Source organism: Solanum lycopersicum, chromosome 10 (assembly GCF_036512215.1).
Source record: "Solanum lycopersicum chromosome 10, SLM_r2.1".
Lineage (NCBI taxonomy): Eukaryota > Viridiplantae > Streptophyta > Magnoliopsida > Solanales > Solanaceae > Solanum > Solanum lycopersicum.
In genome coordinates this window covers 55,834,846-55,855,684 of record NC_090809.1, presented here as the reverse complement: position 1 = coordinate 55,855,684, position 20,839 = coordinate 55,834,846, and the positions used below count along the sequence as shown (strand labels likewise).

The 20,839-nt window shown below is 33.1% G+C and overlaps 1 protein-coding gene across 3 annotated transcripts; it reads left to right on the top strand.

Annotated features, from left to right (window-relative positions):
• Window positions 1–10,634: 10,634 nt before the first annotated feature.
• Window positions 10,635–20,829, top strand: LOC101268522 (serine/threonine-protein kinase STY46). Of its 3 annotated transcripts, none has more exons than XR_002028775.3 (16): window positions 10,635–11,254; window positions 11,591–11,702; window positions 12,149–12,222; window positions 12,368–12,484; window positions 12,799–12,853; window positions 13,329–13,439; window positions 14,672–14,722; window positions 15,121–15,293; window positions 15,374–15,481; window positions 16,117–16,190; window positions 16,308–16,483; window positions 17,994–18,089; window positions 19,050–19,146; window positions 19,229–19,282; window positions 19,407–19,541; window positions 20,378–20,829. XR_002028775.3 is itself a non-coding variant. In XM_069290524.1 (16 exons), the coding sequence occupies exons 1-16, from the start codon at window positions 11,061–11,063 to the stop codon at window positions 20,456–20,458; spliced, it is 1,689 nt and encodes a 562-aa protein (XP_069146625.1). In that variant the 5' UTR covers window positions 10,635–11,060; the 3' UTR covers window positions 20,459–20,829. The 3 variants fall into 3 exon arrangements, 2 of the variants coding, with proteins under 2 accessions (XP_069146625.1, XP_004248640.1); XM_069290524.1 differs by having other exon boundaries at window positions 15,124–15,293; window positions 19,066–19,146; XM_004248592.5 differs by having other exon boundaries at window positions 19,066–19,146.
• Window positions 20,830–20,839: the final 10 nt, after the last annotated feature.

The following is a 20,839-nucleotide window of genomic DNA, read 5'->3' as shown; positions in this document are numbered from 1 at the left end:
ATACACCATAAACGAATATATGATCAATTAAAACTGAATAAATAATCATTCTATTATAGAATATATCTATACATATGGTTAATAATATATACTGTCACATTAATGTATTCAGATATTCAAATGAAGTAGATCATAATTTGCCTTAGAAGGCGGACAATATATTGAGATAATAGTAGGTCCTTAATTATCGTTGGCTCAAGTTATTAAATAGGTTAATAGTTTAAAAGGTTTTTAATATACGTACATGAAATATATATGTATAAGTAACATTTTTTTAAAGATTTGTGATAACCTAAATTATTTTCATGTTTAAACATCTTAATTGTGACTTCTCAAAGTTTTGAAAGAAATTGTCTTCGTGTGTATTCTTTTAAAAAACAATAATTTGTCAGCATGAGGGGCGAAGCTATCACTATAGTCACAAATTCAATTGAATTTAATAATATTAACTCAAATCCAATAATTATGATAAAAAATTATTTTAAATATATATATATAAACAATTTAATTTGACAAGAAAAATGATATAAATTAAAATTTTTGAATTCGGCTCTAATCAACCTTCTTATCTAACATTCTTGTTCAAAAAGAATTTCCTTTTGCTTAGGAAAAGATCATGTGGTTTTCTTGGCACTACATGATATCCACATATTATAAAAATACTATATAATATGTGGTAGTATCATGGTTAAAAATAAATGTATGAAAATAAATGTCATTGTTAAAAATAAATGTATGAAAATAAATGTCATTGTTTTTTTTCCACCATAGAATCCAAGCATCTTCTTATCGATCTACATTTCACTAATGTTGTGGTAGTATCATGGTTAAAAAGTATAAAATTGGCTATGAAATTTATAGATAAGTTTCCGTTAAGTCATCGCTATATAGCTCCTTGCTAATTTAATTTTCTTATAATTCACTACTAGTTCATAAACAAATGAGATTAACATAAGAAAATAATTGTTTAGTTGTAAAATTTTATGTAAATTCTTTATTTTGTAATAGTATATATGTATATCACTATTAGTTTCCTAGAAAAACTGAACTAATTAGTTATAAAGATGCAAAGATATTAATACTTTTGACAAATTTTCTCTCCCAACAATGTTGGATTTTGACAAATCATTTTAAATTTTATTTTTTAAAACTAATCATGTTTAATTAGCACTAATCGATGGTGACAATTAACCAATGAATTTTTGTCACGACCCAAAACGAGCCGCGAGTGGCACCCACACTTACCCTCCTAAAAGGATTTTGCTGCAGCAGCTACCTGTAAGGCTGAAATCCGCAAATCTGACCTCAACCCTTTCACGAAACGGCGAATCCGCTCTTGTGGACTGAAGCAAAGCTGGGTGGCATACCTGGATAGTGCACGAAACTTAGCCTCATAAGCAGTGACCGACATCCTGCCTTGCTCTAGGCTCAGGAACTCATCTCTCCTCCTATCCCTCAAAGTCCGGGGTATATACTTCTCCATAAATAAGCTAGAGAATGATGCCCAAGTCATAGGTGGTCTGTGCTGATTGACACTCAACATACGATCGCCACCACATTTTAGCATTTCCCTGAAACTAATAGGTTACAAACTCAACACCGAATCGTTCCACTATGCCCATCTTATGTATCAACTCATGACAATCAACCAGAAAGTCATAGGCATCCTCAGATTCAGCACCCTTGAAAACTGGAGGTTTCAACTTCAAGAACTTACTGAAAAGTTCGTGCTGATCACTTGTCATTATAGGCCCTGTAGTCAACCAAGGAAACACGCCTATTTCCAATGAGGCATCCATGCGGGGAGCCACAACAGCTGCATGTTGTACTCCCGGAACCTGAGGTGCTGGTGCAGAAAACACTGGAGGTGTCTGGCCTTGATCAGATAACCCGCTAAGATAAGCAAGAACCTAATTAATCATCTCTGGGGTAGGTTGGGGTGGTAATTCCTCATTCTGCACTGGTTCATTCTCCCCTTCCTCACCCTCTCTTAATACTTCCTCAATCGGTGGGGGAGTCACCGCCCTAGTACTAGATGGGCCAGGTGCTTGTCCTCTTCCTCTAGAGGACGTCCTCCCGCGACCTCTTGCCACTGCTCCTCTTCGAGCTACAGCCTCAGTGGCTGGTTCAGACGCATCTTGTCTTGCCGGTGTTGGTGTTGGCACAGTTGTTGCTCTAGTTCTAACCATCTGCGAGATAGAGTGAAGATGGTCAGATACCAATTTGTATCACCTAGATACCAATTAGATCCAAGTAATAGCACGAAAGAAAGAAAGAATGGAATTTTCCTAAAGTCTTATAGCCTCTCAAAGAAAAGTAAAGATGTCCCCCTATCGTTCCTCAAGACTCTACTAGACTCGTTCTTGTGTGATGAGACCAACGAACCTAATGCTCTGATACCAAGTTTTTCACGATCCAAAACGGGCCGCGAGTGTCACCCACACTTACCCTCCTATGTGAGCAAACCAACCAATCTAAACCCCAACATTTCAACCATAATAAACAGAATACAATGCGGAAGACTTAAAACTCATTAATATAACCAATAAATAACTTCTAAAGTTTAATACTTATTATTATCCCCAAAATCTGGAAGTTATCACCACAAGAACATTCTATCCTCAAATTACTAAATCTAAGAGTGTCTAGGAAGCTAAAATAAGAAAACAAATGGTCCATGTCCGAACTTCAAGGACATCAAGACATGAATGAGAGAGAATCCAGTCCGAGCTAGGAACAATAGCTCACCCTGAAATCTGACGTGATGAAGACTGACTAGAGTTGCGGTTGAGTTGAAGACGACGGTACGTTTGCTGCACTCCACAAATAACAAAGAGAAAACATACAAGTAGGGGTCAGTACAAAACACAAGTACTGAGTAGGTATCATCGGCCAAATCAGAATAGAAAGCAATATATATCAAATAATAACATAAAACCAACCAAATACTTAACAGGTGACAACAACAAGTACCATAACCATTGGCCACAACACCAAGCACATCTATGAAAATAAGATTTTGTTTTCTTCTTCTCCCAATGTTCTCTCTTCTCTTCTTCTTCCTCTTTAGAAAATTGAAAATTCGATTATCAAAACAAATATTCTCTTATTATCTTATATTCCTTCTCATCTCCGGTCGTGACTTTCTCTTCTGTCTGAAGTGAAGTTTGTGTTCGATTTAAAATGGGCAAGTCATTTTTTTGAGAGATTTTACAATTTTGAAACAATAATAAGCTTTTTCGTTGGGTTAATGAAGAATAAATCGTTCTATAGATGTGAAAAATGAATAATAGTGTAATGGTACCTATTATTTATTGTTTTGAAAGAAAATTAACAAATTAAACCCAAAAAGCCATAATTTTGAGAAAATGTATATGTAATGTTAACATTCATTGAAAATTCATTTTTTGTTGTTTTGTTGTTCTTTTGTGACCATTTTGTTCATATGATTTAAGAAATATAATTTTATTCAGTTGTCCAACAAATATTTGAAGTTTACGAGATTGAAAAAATCTATTTCTCAATCACTATCTATAATTAGTGAAAGAAAAACACAATGACTACTGCTCCATATCACACTCAAACCCAAAAGGCAAGGAGAACAAGAAGGAGAAGGACCTAAAGATGTAGAAGGAGAAATTGAAAAAGAAAGCGAAAGAGAAAGAGGAAAAAGTCGAAGTCGTCAATTGTGATGTGAAACAATAATATCCACCATTGATTAGATTGATGGTTATGTATATCATTGCGAATTACCTTTTTTGTTGATAAGTTGTATAAAATAATTGGTGAAGTATTTATTTTTGCTTATAATATGAATTGATTTTTTTTTGAAACAAATGTTAATTATGATGGAAAAGAAGAAATGTGGTGTATGTGACAACATATATAACCTATGTTGTAAAAAATACCACAAAATTATCTAGATATGCCCCAACATAAAGGATATATGTGGCAACATATATAACCTATGTTATAAAAAACACCACAGAATTATCTACATGTGCCCCAACAGAAAGGATATATGTGGTAACATACATAACATATGTTGTAAAAAAACACCACAGAATTATCTACATGTATCCCAACAAAAAGGATATATGTGACAAAATATGTCACAAAAAGAAGATATGTGGCAACATATGTCACATGTGGTAACATATGTCACATAAATGAGATATGTGGCAACGTTTCATTGTTACCAATGTGGTGTCTGTGACAACATATATAACCTTTGTTGTAAAAAACTATAAAATTATCTGCATATACCCAACAAAAATGATATATGTGGCAATAGATGTCACGTTATAAATTGTCAAAAAAAATTAAAAAAAATAAAATAAAAATGTCTAAAACAATCGTCCCTTCATTTTTCCTCTCTCCTCTCCTCTATAAAAGGTTGTTTCGTTTCATATTTTAAATTTTATTTATTTTTACTAATTTTCATTTTTCTCTCTTTCCTTTCTCTCGTTCGATTATTTCTTTACAATTGAAATTGTTGATATGTTTTCTACAACATCAGTGGTAACATGTTGCGATTTTCTTCTACAACAAAGCATCGTTGCCCTCATCATTTCTAGTTTATCGTTTATATCTTCTAAGATAAAATTTAATAGTTATTGGTATTAAATTGAATTTTTAAGTGGTTTTTATCACTTATTTGTTTGTAGGATGGTTGTGTTGTTATTCTTTTTGAAATATTATTTGATTAAAAAAAACATTTTAGGATGTATATGTTGCCACATATGATATGTCTGTTGCAATTTTTCCAACAGAACATGCATATGTCGTCACATATGTCACTTCAAGGTTTGACTTAATAGATCAATTGAGCGATTTAGGATAAAAAAAAAGTGTCAAATTGGATCAAATTTTAGTACTTTAAACCATAATTAAACAATAAAAATATGTTATAACACTTGGAACAACAATTTACATGGGTGTTATATAAACTCATAGGCAGCCTCCTAAAATTGACATCGATTTTCACTTAGACACTTCAACTAGACTTTGTTCATTTTAGACACCTTATGTTGTGTTTCGTTGTGTCATTTTGACATTTTTTGCTGACTTGACATATTGTGTGTATTACACCCATTTTGAGCGCGTGAAGGGTCTTTTTTGATATTTTTTAAACTTTCTTTCCTTCTGCTTCTTTACTTTTTAGCCCTACCACTTATTCCACCTTCCCCCATGAAAATTCATCATAAAAAAACTTATAAACTATGAAAAAATAAAATAAAAAAACTATTACACTAATTTTTAAAACGTAACAAAATTTTTAAAAATCATCACACTAATTTTAAAAAGATTTTTTAAAACAAGACACACATTTTTTTCAAAAAAAGTTAGAAGAATGTCATATATAATTTTCAAAATCAATTAAAAAAAACTAAAATCTAATGGTTTTTTTAAAAAAATTTGGAAGAAGAATCAAGAAAATGATTGTAGAGTTGGGGAGGCAAAAGGGACGTAAGGCAGATGGGGTAGGGGTGGAGTGATATAAGGTGGGGTGGAATGGTAGAAAATAGGTAAGTTTATTTATTTATTTATTTGTTTTTGCTGAAAAATTAATTATTTTATAATTATTTATTTTAAAATTATTATTCTTACATTCAAATGTCACATGTCAGCTTTTAATTAGTCATCATGACATGTCATTCGCAAGTGTGTTACACACACTTTGTAATTTTAGCTGATTGGCAAAAAGGTGCCAAAATAACATAGGGGCCCCCTACTTGAGGTGTTTTAAATGAACAAAGCTACTGAAGTGTCTAAGTGAAAATTGATGCCAAATTTAAGGGGTTAGCTGATGGGTTCAGCCAACCATCATATGAAATTACTTGGTCATGTATGATGAACTAGTGATATGATAGTCTTTGTAAAAATAAATGATAAAATTGATGAAAGTTGTTGTATTAGATCATATTTTTATGCTTAGACACGTTGTATGACTATATATTAGTGGTACAAGTTGAAATAGATGACAATTTAATTGAATTAACCCCCAAAAGACCATTTTATGATATACATATGTTGCCACATATGACAAGTCTATTGCAATTTTTCCACCGAACATGTATATGTTGCCACATATGTCACTTCAAGAATGTGTTAATTAATAAATTAAACGATTTAGGAATGGAAAAATGTCAAACTGGACCAAATTTAGTACTTTGGACCACAATTAAGCAATAAAAATATGTTATAACACTTGGAACAACGATTTACAAGGGTGTTATATAACTATCGTATGAAGTTACTTGGTCATTGTATGATGAACTAGTGATGTATAATATTTGTAAAAATAATTTATCGAATTGAGGAAGGTTGTTATATTAGACTATGATTACATGTTATAGGACTATATATTAGTGTTACATGTTGAATTAGATGACAATTCAATTGAATTAACCCCTCAAAGACCATTTTATGATACACATATGTTGCCACATATGACATTTTGTTGCAATTTTTCCAACAGAATGTGCATATGTTGTTACATATGTCATTTCAATGATGGTTTAATCAATAATTTGAGCAATTTAGAATGAAAAAATGTCGAATTGGACCAAATTTAAGTACTTTGAACCGTAATTATACAATAAAATATGTTACAACACTTGAAACAACGATTTATACGGGTGTTATATAACTATCATATGTAGTTACTTGGTCATTGTATGATTAACTAGTGGCATGATAGTCTTTGTAAAAATAATTGATAGAATTGATGAAGGTTGTTGTATTAGACCATAATTTTGTACTTAGACATGTTATAAGACTATATATTAGAGTTACATGTTGAATTAGGTGACAATTTAATTGAATTAACCCCCAAAAGATCATTTTATGATATACATATGTTGTCACATATGACATTCTGTTGCAATTTTTCCAACAGAACGTGCATATATTGCCACATATATTACTTCAAGGATGACTTAATCGATAAATTGAGCGATTTAGGAATGAAAAAAATGTAAAATTGGACAAAATTTTAGTACTTTGAACCAAATTAAGCAATAAAAATATGATATAACACTTGAAACAATGATTTACAAGGGTATTATATAACTATTATGTCAGTTGCGACATGTAAGTTATATGTTGCTACATGTCTAGCTTATATATTGCAACTTGTGTAAGTTATATGTTGCAACACGTGTCTATTCAGTTGCTATTGAAATAACATTTTTGTTGCTACATATGACTATAATTTGTTCCAATAGTCAATTGTTGCTACATATAACAATCTGTCGGAAATGAGAAAGCAAATTATTGAAAAAATTGCAGGTGCCTAGATGATGATGAATGATTTCAAAGAAATATTAATTTTACACATCAAAACAATGGTGTGTGACTCTAATCATTTATGACGTAATTTCAATTGATAGCAAACGAAATCTGGTCCACTGGTTAAATTAGTTAAATCTGATTCAAGAAGAAGAAAAAAAACTTAAGGACTAGCAGCCAAGACCAATAATGTACGAAAAGAAGAAGAAAAAGATAAAGAGAACGGGAAGAAAGACAAGCAAGCAAGCAAGAATGAAAAAGAAGAAGAAGAAGAAGAAGAATATGACGAGAGGTTTGTGTGGGGGGGGGGGGGATATTTTATTTTTCCTTTGGGTACAACTTGCTGGTGGCTTCCCCCAATTTTAATTCCTACCAGAATTGGTTAAATTAGGTTTTAGTCAATTTACCCGTTTACCCTTCATTTAATTCAATGGACCAAACTGTCAACTTATAAATTTGAGGACAACTCCACAATCCTTAATCATTAATCACATAATTGTCACCTACACTCAATACTTAAGACTTATGTCACCGTCTATTTATTTTGAAACCTTATTGTCACTTTTTTTTAAAAGTCCTAACTAAATAACATCTCATACACGAAAAGTGATAAATAGTCTATGATAAAGAAGTACAAAATGAAATTTTAATTATATAATATATGTCATATATATGTGCGTTTAACTGTTTATACACCTTCAAATCATAATTATTTTAATTCGTCTATCAATGAGCACATATAAACGTCAATTAAACCTTGGGATTGTGAGCGATCTTGGAAAATAAACTTAAAAATATGTAGGGACTTGTTATACACATCTCGAATGAAATTAATGCACAACAAGGATAGGATGGAGTAGAATTAAAGGTGTGAAATCATCTACACACAAGTCAAATCAAATATTTTTTTCAATTGCAAACTCAGTATAAAAACTATCAAAATGTTTCTAAGCTTCTCCTTCTGATGGATGACACATAACACCAGAAACCTTCTATTTTAAAGGTGCCTATTCATAATGAGGAGTGACGTTCATTGATGCGAACAACCTTTGTAACCTAGATATAAGAAGCCATGTCCTGAGCACATATCCTAGACATGACCGGCACTCGAGAATCATTTTTGATTCCCAAACTAATCCTTGGTCTGACTGACTACTTAGCAGAAAACTTATTCAAGTAATATAAACTTAAAACCGAATCAAAATAAAACTCAACTCAAATATTTGAAAGTACTAATTGCAATAATTATAATAGTTTGCAAAAGAATTTTAAAGAAAAAAAAGTTTTGAGAGACTCCTCGATCAAAGAAGGGTCTAGCTGTTGGAATAATGGTACCCAATGCTATTTGAGTCCTTGTTGTTAGTAAAAATTGGTGAATTAAGCGAAGGTACGGAAAGACAGGGATTCAAACTCAATCTATCTATGAAGCTTCTATTATTAAAGTATAGGATGTCGAGATAAGACCCACGACATCTCAAAACTATTTACTAGAAAGTAAATGCGAAATACTCCGGAATACAATGAGGCTCACCAAAAGCTAGCTAGAGTGTTGAGTGATCTCAATGAACCACTTGTTGATGATCATGAAAACCTGTATCAGCATCATAAAAAGATGCAGTCGAATGACATTGATACATTTGAGTGTCTGAATATGTAATATAGCCGAAGCGAAATAACTGAATGAAAGGATTGCAATAGATTAAAATATACTCAAGATAAATGTAAAGAAATAAAAGAGTTAAATCATTTAAAGTTTTATAAAATACTTACTCGTCATTGAACTCAATATATATATATGTTATGTGAGTTTCTAAATTACAAATCAAACATCGTATTATAACTTATTTCCTAATTTAGCTACCAAACATTAAATAATTTATATAAAAAAAATTAATACATAAATAATTTGCTTCTTTTGTCATACGTTCTAAAGATTATTATACCATTGAATTCTTTAAAAGGAAAGTTGAAATTAAAAAGTTACTGAAAAAAGATATTCATATAGGAACAATATTTTTTTTTATAAAAAAATAGATAAACAAATTAAACATAAATAATATAATTTAAATGATAAAATAATGTTGATGAATTACATAAATGAGAACAACTTATTAATAGCACAATCAAATACTAAAACCTTCTAGAGTTAGTATAATTTACTTCGCTACATTTTAAAGAATAGGAGATCCATTTTACAAAGAAATATAAATTAATCATTGTTATCTGAAAATTTCATTCGCGCATGTTCAAGAATCATAAATCATCAAAAATGACAATAAAGTCCTTTTTTTTATGTCGCCCCTAAAGAAATACTCAACCCAAAGCATTTAACATAGCTAAAAAAGGTAAATTTATATATCAGATAATATTGCTAATCGATTATCGAATCAACTCATAATTTACTAATTAATTAGTGAATTAATATACTTAAAAACTAATAATTAATAAATCAAGTCGTTAAGTATAAATATTTATAGAATCCTACGATAAGCAATTCTGTAAATAAGTACTGCTCTATTTTTTGGTCGAAGGTGAAAAATTGAACTGATCGATAATTGAATCGAACAATTGTTATTGATTTATTGCATTAACAATTTTAATGGTTTTACTAAAAAATAATCGGATTATTGATTTTTAATATTTGGTTGGATTGTTAGTAATCGATAACTTATAAATAGTAGTAATTTACTACATTATTTGGACATAAACATTATATATTAATCTCAATACCTTACTAGTTACTGTCTTTATTATTTAGCCTTCAATTTACACGTTTAGTTCACAACTTTATACTATACAAAACGTCAAAATCTAAAATAAGAACCTTATTTCTCTTAATTTCTATTTGTGTTGCACTTATATAGTTTTTCATTAGATTAAATAGTGTTGCGTTAAATTTATTAAAGAAGTCATATATCTGTTTGATCAATATTTTCTTACTGGTTAAATCAAAAACCAAATTGTTATGGAGCAAAATCGATAAATCGAAAATCGATAAGAAAAATTCTTCTTGATTGAATTATTGATTTAATATATTTAAAATCGAAAACCGAATCGATATACCTAAAATCAAACCGAAGCGATCAATCCATACCTCTAGTTAAAAGTGGAACAAGATTATAAAGTGCTTCTCCATTTTAGTATAATTACTTCTCAATTTTATTAGAGGCGGAATCAATTTTAAGAGATATTTTTATCATTCTTTTTTTTTCATTAAATTGTCAATTAATTTTGTGAAAAATTCACAAATTAATATACATATATATTTATTTAATATTCTAATACAAACGTGTAAAAAAACTAATAAATTCTTGAGAGTCCACGAATTCCACCTTTGATTTTGGTGGATCTTGTTGATGGGGCCGTTTTAAAAAATAAGGAGTGCAAATTAATACTACTCTGAAGGGGTAATTACCTTTTGTGATGCGGCAGCTTGATCGGTTTTCCTTTCACAAACTAATTCTTCGAAATTATCCAAATCTTTTTTTGTTTACTCATAGTACAGATTAATTAATATTTTTTATATTTACAATTTTTAGATATAAAATAATAGTAGTTTATTTATCCACAATAATTATAAAAGCCAAAGGTTAAAAGGGAAATCAAAAGCTAAGTAAGGTTTAATTAAACCCAAAAAAGAGAATTTGAATTGGATAGAGAAGAATTGCTTCCTCAAAACCACTGCGCCCCTTTTTTTTCCTTTTACGGTAATTTTTTATTTGTGGCTTAAGAGTTTTGGGCACATTGGAGAAGAGAGAGCTGTTCAAATGGTGATGGAGGATACGGAGAGTTGTGGTAGTAGAGTGGTGGATTCAGCGCCGGCGAACAGCCGGCAACACAGAAAAAAGTTGGAGGTATATAATGAGGTTCTTCGTAGACTCAAGGAATCTGATAACGATGAGGCTCAACAGCCTGGGTTTGAGGATGAGCTTTGGTCTCACTTTAATCGTCTTCCTACTAGGTAGCTATCTTCCTACAGTAATATATGATCTCTAATGTATCTGTATATATTTGGAATTGAGTCAATTGTGGTGAGGTTATGGTTGATAGTTGTACTTATGCGGCTGGTATTTTTGAGGCTATTAATTTTTGTTTCCTTTAGCTGGTGAATGTGAAAAGTTATAGATCGAGATAAGAGTTTGATGAAGTGTGTCAATTTGCTTTTGTTGATGATTCTTCTGGTTTGTTTTATAGATGTGTGGTTTGGATGCAGGAAGTTGCTAATTATAGTTTGTAAATAAGCTGCTGCGTAGTTTTACAATTGATTTACTGATTAATTTGTTTTTCTGCATTTAAGGTATGCCTTAGATGTGAATGTAAGTGCTGAAGATGTACTCAGGCACAAGCGGTTACTACATCTCGCCCATGATCCAGCTAATAGACCTGCCTTTGATGTCCGGCTAGTGCAGGTTAGTTCCTTTTGCAGGATAGAATCTTGGTTTCGGTGTGGTGTCATATGAATGGCCACTAAAATGTTCATTTTCCTAAAGTAATGGAATATTATTAGCTCAGATGTTAGCATATTGTTATCATAAGTTCACCCATGCTGTGTAGGAATATATAACGATTGAGCTTGTAAGGTAAAACATCTGCATCTGTAAGATTATAGTTTATCAGACATTTCATTGAATCAGATTCTATTGTCTTCGTTCATCTATACACCTTAAATGTTTAATCTGCATCCAGTGAAGTCGTTAAGTTTCAGGTAATTTCACTTCAAGTTTCATTCTAACCGGGTTGTCTGAAACACTGTCTATAGCATGCTTTTTTGTTCTTCTATTTGCCTTGTTATTTGCTTCATTTCTAACTTAAACTACTCGTAGTTGCGTGTTGAATCAAACGTGGCATTATGTAGGTTACTCAAGCTCCTGATGGAAACTCAGCAGATCCTGTTCCGTTAAACTCTGCAACCAAGGAAATTAGCCGAAGGTTCCTGAACAAACTGTCTCACATGGGACATTTACTGCCTTTTAGTACTGTTTATTTGATGCTTTGTCGCATCCTTCAAGTATTCCTTCAGTATAACCTCCGATGTTTGATTATGCTAATATGTTCCCTCCATCTTAATGTGTAGTGTCTTTCCTCTACCTGCCTTTGGTTCTTCCCCTAATCTCGAAGCACTTGCTCTTGAAGCTAGCAAATCTGAAGTTCAAGATGAGGATGTTACAGTCACTTGTGGAAATTTGTTACGGTATACGATCTAGAGATTTAAATTTGTTATCTTTGTTTATCCCTATAACATGATGATGATCCATAGAGGGCACTTGTAAAACGCTTTAGAAAATTTGTACCCACATTATTGCTGTGATCATTCTCATTGTTTTTCCGAAATCTATGTTTTTAACTCGTTCACTGTAATGCGTATGCATGGCCATCATTCATTCAAAATTATGATTGCATTAATTTTATCAAGATGGAGCATTTCAACTCTGTTCCCTTTTCCTGTATGCTATTTCTGCTTATATTGTGGAGCTCACTACTAAACATGGTACATAATTATGACAGGCCAATGCATGAAATTACGTTTTCAACTGATGACAAGCCCAAGCTCCTCAGCCAGGTAGTTGGATGTGCTTTATCGTTTGATATATCTTAACAATATACTAGTTCGTTTGATAGAAAATGTACACCCATGCCGGTGTAGAGGTGGAATAAGAAGAGAGCTTTGGATTTGACAGTTAAGACTGCTCACATTTCTATGATGAAAACCAATGGCTACCAACCATGTATAGTTTTAATTGTTTCTGAATCTTAATGATTCCTTTTCTAGGTGTTGGGATTTTTGTGGGGTGGGTAGGTGTGGATTTCGTTATTTGATCAACATCTTAGAAGGTAAAGACTATTGTGGTTTTATGTCTTGATGTTTCAAGAACCATAGGTGAAGTATACACTTGGTTTGGGGGACACAATAATTCATAAAAGCCTGCTTGAAGACTCCATTTTACAAATTTTAAATTTTGCACCTTATATTAGTTCACATACTTCTAAAATTTGAAAACTGTGAAGTATTAATGAATGCGTTCAATATGTGACAGTTAACTTCATTACTAGCCGAGCTTGGGCTGAACATCCAGGAAGCACATGTATTTTCCTCAATTGATGGCTACTCCCTAGATGTTTTCGTTGTTGATGGTTGGCCCTATGAGGTATATTTTCTGTTGCTTTTACACTGTTGAAGAAATTCACTTGGATCCACTCTTAGCTTAAGGCCCTATTATAGCTTTTCACCTAATACAAAGAACTCGTAGATAATGTAGCATCTTTTATCTCCATTTTATCTTATTCTTCTGTCCTTTCATGAATATGAAGTATATAAATCTCTCTAATCAAAGTTGTGCAGTTGTTTCATGTAATTAGTTGAAAAGATGAATTTTGATTACTTTTCATCTTCAATCTCTAAACTAGGGAGAAGAAAGTACTGGTCCAGAAAGTGCTTTTCCTGGCTCATGGAATGGTGCATTTTCTGCAGTTGCTTACTAAGTAGGCGCTTGGTCATGTGATACTATATCACGATATGGTATTGTGTGATGGAATTGGCCATGCGATTTTATGCTGATTCCATCTCATGATTCCATATCATGAGATGTGATACCATATTCTCCAAAAACCATGATATGGAATCATATGGGAGTACAATATTATGATTTGAGTTATTTTGATACAAAAATTGATCCACGAGTATATATTTTGTTACAACAATCCCACATTTATATCTACCAACCATTTATCTCACATATAAATTAAATTTATAATCACATCATTACTTTTTAAAATTTATTATTCTCACCGACATAAAATTTATTATTTTCACTAACATATAGTCACTTTAACTCACACTTCACGATTGTGGAGTAATAAAATCTTGAAGAGACCGTGAAAGGTGTTTCATTTTTACTCAAATATATTGATGAAACAATTACTTAACTGGAGAAAAAATAACTTTGTAATAATTTATTATACGATTTTATGATTTTTTGTTTATTTGATAATATTTAATAAATAATTGGGGCTATTCTAATAATTTTAGAACTTATGGGATTTTTATGTTTATGAGAAAATATACAACACCGAAATTTCATATCGCAGGTCCAAACAAACTTCAATTTCATTTTATGATTCCATATCATGATACCATATCATAATTCTATATAATGATAGCATATCACATGACCAAACGGGCCCTAAGTAAATATTCAAGTATTTCAATGTTTTGGCAAGTGAGTGTCTATCTTCCAAACAGAGTGAATAAGTGGCAGTTATTAGCATTCTAAAAAAAAAGAGAACAAGTAGCATGATGCTTAGTTCAAATGCCAACTCTATCACTCAATTAAAGGTAAGGATGCTGATGGATGCTTGTTTTCCTGTGATCTCATTTCAGGAAATTGAGCAGCTTCGAATGGCACTGAAAAGGGAAATTCTGAAGATTGAGGTATCTCCTGGTTTTGCCCTACCTGAGTTAAGCCAACCAATACTGATGCTTCAAAACTAGAATATGTATCGATTTCATCAAAATGCTAAAAAAAATTGGCAAACCTATTTTATTAATTGGGTTGTTCTTAGTCCATGGTCAAATTCGTTCCTAGTAGTGGTCAGAAGTGGTCTTTTTATTGGGACAAGCTTTTGAATTCCTATGCTAATTTTATGTGTTTATATGTTTTAAGTTTCAATTTGCATTAGTAGGAAATGCTACAATCTAATTAATTGGGTTCTCTTTCCATATGAAGCTCCCCATGGATGTACTTGTATTTGTTGTAAAAATGTCTTGAGGTGTAGCTTATTTGAGTGCTACATATTTTACTGTTGTTTAACTGGAGTAATGCGATGCAGAAGTCTTCACCTAGTCAAAGTCCATCAGAATCTTTTAGAAAGGAGGACAAAACACTCATCAAATGTGAACTTGATCCTGTGACAATACCTTGTGATGGTGTTGATGTCTGGGAAATTGATCATCAGCTTCTCAACTTTGGCAACAAGATTGCTTCTGGTTCATATGGTGACTTGTAAGTTTGTCGTGCATTAAATCATATCTACGACCATTTTTGGTTTCAAGGTAACTTAATTAGTTATCTGATTGTTTCAGATACAAAGGTACATACTGCAGTCAGGAAGTAGCTATCAAGATCCTCAAATCTGAGCGCTTGAACACAGAATTGCAAAAGGAGTTTGCCCAAGAAGTTTATATCATGAGGTTTGTTGGATATCATAGTATCTGTGGAGGTTATAGCTGTTTTAGATAAACCTCATCTTGTTTCTGTGCAGTTAGCCTTTTAGGATCCGACATCTTCATTCTTAGTTACCATTCTCTTTTCTGTCTCTAGTTTTGTTTTGTCATGAGATCACTTTTGTGTCCTGCGATGGAGCAAGATTTGATTTGTTGGTGTTATGTTGGGAGAACTGCTTTTACCTCTATATTGGGTGAGAGCAAGCATTCATTGTTTTCTACTGCTTTTTACTGCTGCAAGTACACGTGCTGACATGCAGATGTTCTCATCTGATTGATTTGTGTTCCCTTCTTTTGCTCTTAAAGTTTAATGAAATAGAAGTTCGCTCATATCTGAAGAGTCACTATGTTTCAATAATACTTTAGCTATCATCCCTGATCAATCAGCCAATTTATTATTTTCTTCGTGTCTGTTCTATTTTCCTTTCTGGGAGGCCATAGTTTGTTGGGTACACACAGACTATATAATTTCAAGATTTAATTTCTCTGACGCTTCATTCTATCTTCCATACTTGAATGTAATTGGGTGTGTGTTGGTTAGGCAAGGACGACATAATTTCAAGATTTAATTTATCTGACACTTCATTTGCCTGTGCTTGCAGAAAAGTTCGTCATAAAAATGTTGTTCGATTCATAGGGGCATGTACCAGGCCTCCAAACTTGTGTATAGTAACAGGTATATTAATAGCTTAATTAGGGAAATTAAACTACAGAAGACATATGGTTTTCCTCTACTTGCCTCCTCCAAATGAGTTTCTAACTAATGACCTTACATTAATTTGCTGAACTGTAGAGTACATGTCTGGAGGAAGCGTATATGACTACTTACACAAACAGAAGGGCAGTTTCAAGTTCCCTACTTTGCTCAAAGTAGCAATTGATGTGTCAAAAGGGATGAATTACCTGCACCAGAATAACATCATACATAGAGACTTGAAGGCTGCCAATCTACTGATGGATGAAAATGAAGTAAGATATTATCTCAATAAGCACAATAATGTAGATGTTTGTTGTCTATGTTATTGGTAGATGTTTTCAGCTTTCAATTTGCATCGTAAGATTTATTAATTGCATAATCTGTACCAGTACATCTTTTATCATTACTAACTGAATATGAGACTGAATCTTGCTTTAGTAAGTTGTTTTGTGCAACTTATATTTGACTGCAGATTTGAAGGAGAGATAAATTCATAAACCGAAGGATTAGTTCTTATATTGGATAGCCATCAGAGATGTCATCCAAGAATTAATTGGACTTCTTAGCTAAAATATCTCAAACTTGTGTTTTTTTTCTGATTCATTTTTTGCTAAGTGAAATTATGTCCATCTTATTGATGACCTCTTGAACTTGGGACATAACCAAAATAAAGATATGCCAAAGATAACTTATGTTGGGTTTTGGGGTTCCCATAGAAATTTCCATCCTTAGATTGTAAATGTGATATGGTACTTAGCAAGAAGATCATCTTTTAGTGTGAGCTTTATCATGAAATTCAAGTTTCATGGTATAGGCAGAACCAAAACTGCATGTTATTTAAAGCTGAACAAATTCCGGGGGTCTTTCGGAAGTAGCCTCTCTTCCATGAAGTAGGGGCAAGTTCCGCATACACTCTACTCCAGCCTCCGTGAACCTCACTGTGTGGGACTACGCCGGGTATGTTGTTATCTTGTTCAAGAATGGGAAGGGAAAGAAAGGATGGTCTAAACTCTTCCCAACTCTTTTGGGGATAGGGGAAATTGCATTTTTCTCGGTATTTTCTATGAATTTAGCAAGTAAGATGTAAGCAGTTTCGTAGTTTGAAGTTAGACAAAGAGGAAGGAACTAATACTTCAAGGCTGATTATAACTAATTCACAATATACAATAACATGGAAAACTGAATATGACGAAGCAAAATCTTTACAGTCTGAAGCCTCCTTTAGTAAAAAAAAGGATTGGAATATTCAAAGAGGTTGACATGCTCCATGTCTTATAATGTCCACCAGCTCTGCCTACAGTACTAGTCTAAAACTGGAGACGGAACTGTGTGAAACGGATTTAAGATGCCAAAATATTCTAAAGTTTGTGGCATGGTTTGCTTGGTTGTAGCATTAGTAACTTCTCTTGGACTATAGTTCGTCCTCTCAATATCTTGAAATCAGTTGTTGGTGAATTTTGAAGGTATTAGTTGGATTTTCAGTTGTTTGCAGTTGACAGTCTGTTTCTGTTTTCGTACTTATAGCATAGAAGGTTTTTTATTTTCTAAATTTCTTGGAAATCATATGCATCATGTCTCGCATCATGTCTCTTTTTCTAGCGCAAGGACCTAAATTAGCTTGTCAAAGCCATGCAATAGCAAAAACTGTCATTCTTCTTGTCGGCTTTCATTTCTAAGGCCTTTCATAAATAATCAGTTTTTTTCTAGTTTCATCTAGCCACTGTGCTAACACAATATATTCTGTCCCATATCAAGTTTTACCCAGTACTTCTATTATTTCAGGTTGTTAAAGTGGCTGATTTTGGTGTTGCCAGAGTGAAGGCACAAACTGGTGTCATGACGGCAGAGACAGGGACTTATAGATGGATGGCCCCTGAGGTATGCTTTGGTCATCAACATTAATATCAACCAGTATATTTGGTCTTGAACTACCTAAGCTAGCACTGAACCTTGAGTAAGGATTGAGCTATGCAGATCTTAAATTTAATGTGCATATTAGATACGACACCCAAAGAAGGTGAAGTTAAAAGAGGAAAAACATACAGAAAGGGAGATCACAAATTGGTTGAAATGCCAATGTGTGCCGGAATATGACCGAACACCTAATTTAGCTTTAGTCTCGTATTTGCTTCTAATGGAAAATTCAGATTCTTAAGGTAAAATTAGACTTTTAGTTCCAGAACTAACTGTGGCTTCAGTTGAATTTTATCATTTTATGTTTTAGCAGTTTCAGTACTCATATCCATGTAGAATATTCTTCAGTAACTTTTGTGTTATCCAATTTATGCAAGCAACTGTCCCATTAACCCAGCAACAATCTTTCCTTTAATCTGGTATATGATTTTTCAATAATGCTCCCTCCATTAAGTTCTGGTACATCCATAGTTTGTCAACCTTGATGAATTTTATCAGAGGTTCCAGCCTATAGACCAACTATGGAAGGTTTTCTTTCGTTTTCTTCAGGTCGTCTTTGCTCTACCAAAAGAAGATGTGCATAAGCATTTTGTTCTGAGTAGGCCAAAAGTTGGGTCAATAACAAAAACCCGACATGCCATCTATTTGAGAAGTTGACCAAATACCATGTATTTTTCCCAAAAGAAAAAGTATTTTGGTGGGTTATAGCGTTAGTTAAAAAGCTCCTTCTGTCAACCTGTAGACTTATATGCAGAATAGCTCTCTTTCTTGTAACCGTGGCGTCCAGAGTCCAGACCAACTTGTGGGTACCAAAATAAATTTAGGGCATAAAATTGGAGGGACTGGACGGCTTAACCATTTTCCAAGTCTGAAGATTTGTTTGCCTTAATTTATTGTCACTGTACATGCATTTTCTTATAACAGATATTTGTTCTTGAAGATTATAGAACACAAGCCATATGATCACAAAGCAGATATTTTCAGTTTTGGGGTTCTGTTATGGGAATTAATGACCGGAAAGGTATTTATCTGTGGTTATTTTGATATTTAGTCATTTCCTGTTGTTGTTTTTCATTTTATTTATCTCTTTATTTGATTATCAGCTTCCATATGAGTACTTGACCCCACTACAAGCTGCCATTGGAGTTGTCCAGAAGGTATGATATATTTTTATCAAATGTGACCATGATCGCTGGATTCATACTTGTGCCTAACAAGCATGTAGACACATATTAAAGAAAAATACACATATGGTGATAGTTCTTTTCTAATGGATTTCAGGGGTTGCGACCTGCTATTCCCAAACATACTCATCCAAAAATTGCCGAGTTACTGGAGAAATGCTGGCAACGAGATCCAACATCAAGGCCTGATTTTCCTGAGATAATAGAGACATTGCAGCAAGTAGCAAAAGAGGTATATGCTTTTCTTTTACATTACCCAATCAATCCTATCTTTATTGAAATGTAAATACATACACCACGAATAATTGATAGATTACAAGACATGACTTGAATTGCCTAGTGAAAACATACATCTTTTAGACCCATAATGTCAAGTTCCAATGCATAGAGGTAGGTTGCATTAGTTTATTTTTTTATTCGCCAAGAATGAAGTGGGCAAAAGGAATGGTCACTTTTGATGTAGTTCAACAAATTTGACACCCACAATGTGAATTTGTAATGAGTGGTTAAGTTGAGGGTTCTCCAATCTTCAGCATCCTGATTCCAAAATCACTTTCCTTCTTTCCAAAATCTTCCATGATGGAGGTCTCAAGTTCGAAACCCCTTGCCACCGAAAGCAAGGGGTTTGCCTTCTGGGCCGAGCTTGTCACACCAGGCTTGCCTAGTGCGGTTACCTCTCCTATGTGGTTTGCGAGCTATTGCATAGGAGTGCAGGTTTTACCGTGTGCGCACCCAGAGAGTAGTGGGCTGCTGATTTCCCTTGTCATAAAAAAAATAAATATATCTACTTAAAAGCACCCTCCCCGCTGTCTGGCCTTCCTTGTATTATTCGGTCATGCAATACTTGTTAAATTCAAAGAAGAAAATGCATTTTGACCCTGTCGTAGTTATCAATCATTTCGTGGCACTGGGCATGGCTGAACCATCTACGATGGTGGAGCTAATGCACAAGGAAGAAACTTAGATAAAAGAATTTGTTGCTCTACTTATTGTTTCTTTGATTTTATATTTCAAAAGTTCTCGTGTGAAGACATGTTAAAACGTTTAACATTCTATTGTATGGATCAGGTTGCAGATGAAGAAGATGATCGCCGCAAGGAGAAGCCATCCGGAGGATTCTTTTCAGTCCTCAGACGTGGACACCACTAAGTAGATACAGTTATAGAGAATGTTGATAAAAAGTTCTAATCTGATAACACACTTCTAGCTTATTTATCCCAATATTGTACAGATTTTTTCCCGTTCAATGTTGCCATTTTCACTAGAATGTTTTTCGCGAATTATTTTAAGATACCCTTGTTTAGGTGGTCATTCTTTCTTTTAGCATTTTCTTCCTTGTGTTCAAGAAGCGCTAACCAAGAAAGAAGCTTTTGGGTTTGAGCTTGTAAAACTTGAGCAAAGTTTACCGGGAATGGTTCGGTTCACCGCGGATCTTCCTTGGTCTAAGATGTTTGTTGAATGTACTAGAATATTGTTCTTTTTATGTCTCAACAAACAAAGCTTTTTCCAGTTTTCAGTCAGTCGTAGGTC

Coding starts and splice junctions, on each gene's coding strand:
- LOC101268522 (XM_004248592.5), top strand. CDS start 11,061: ATGGTGATGGAGGATACGGAGAGTTGTGGTAGTAGAGTGGTGGATTCA. Junction 14,723..15,120: donor GGGAAATTCTGAAGATTGAG/GTATCTCCTGGT, acceptor AATGCGATGCAG/AAGTCTTCACCTAGTCAAAG. Junction 15,294..15,373: donor TCTGGTTCATATGGTGACTT/GTAAGTTTGTCG, acceptor TGATTGTTTCAG/ATACAAAGGTACATACTGCA.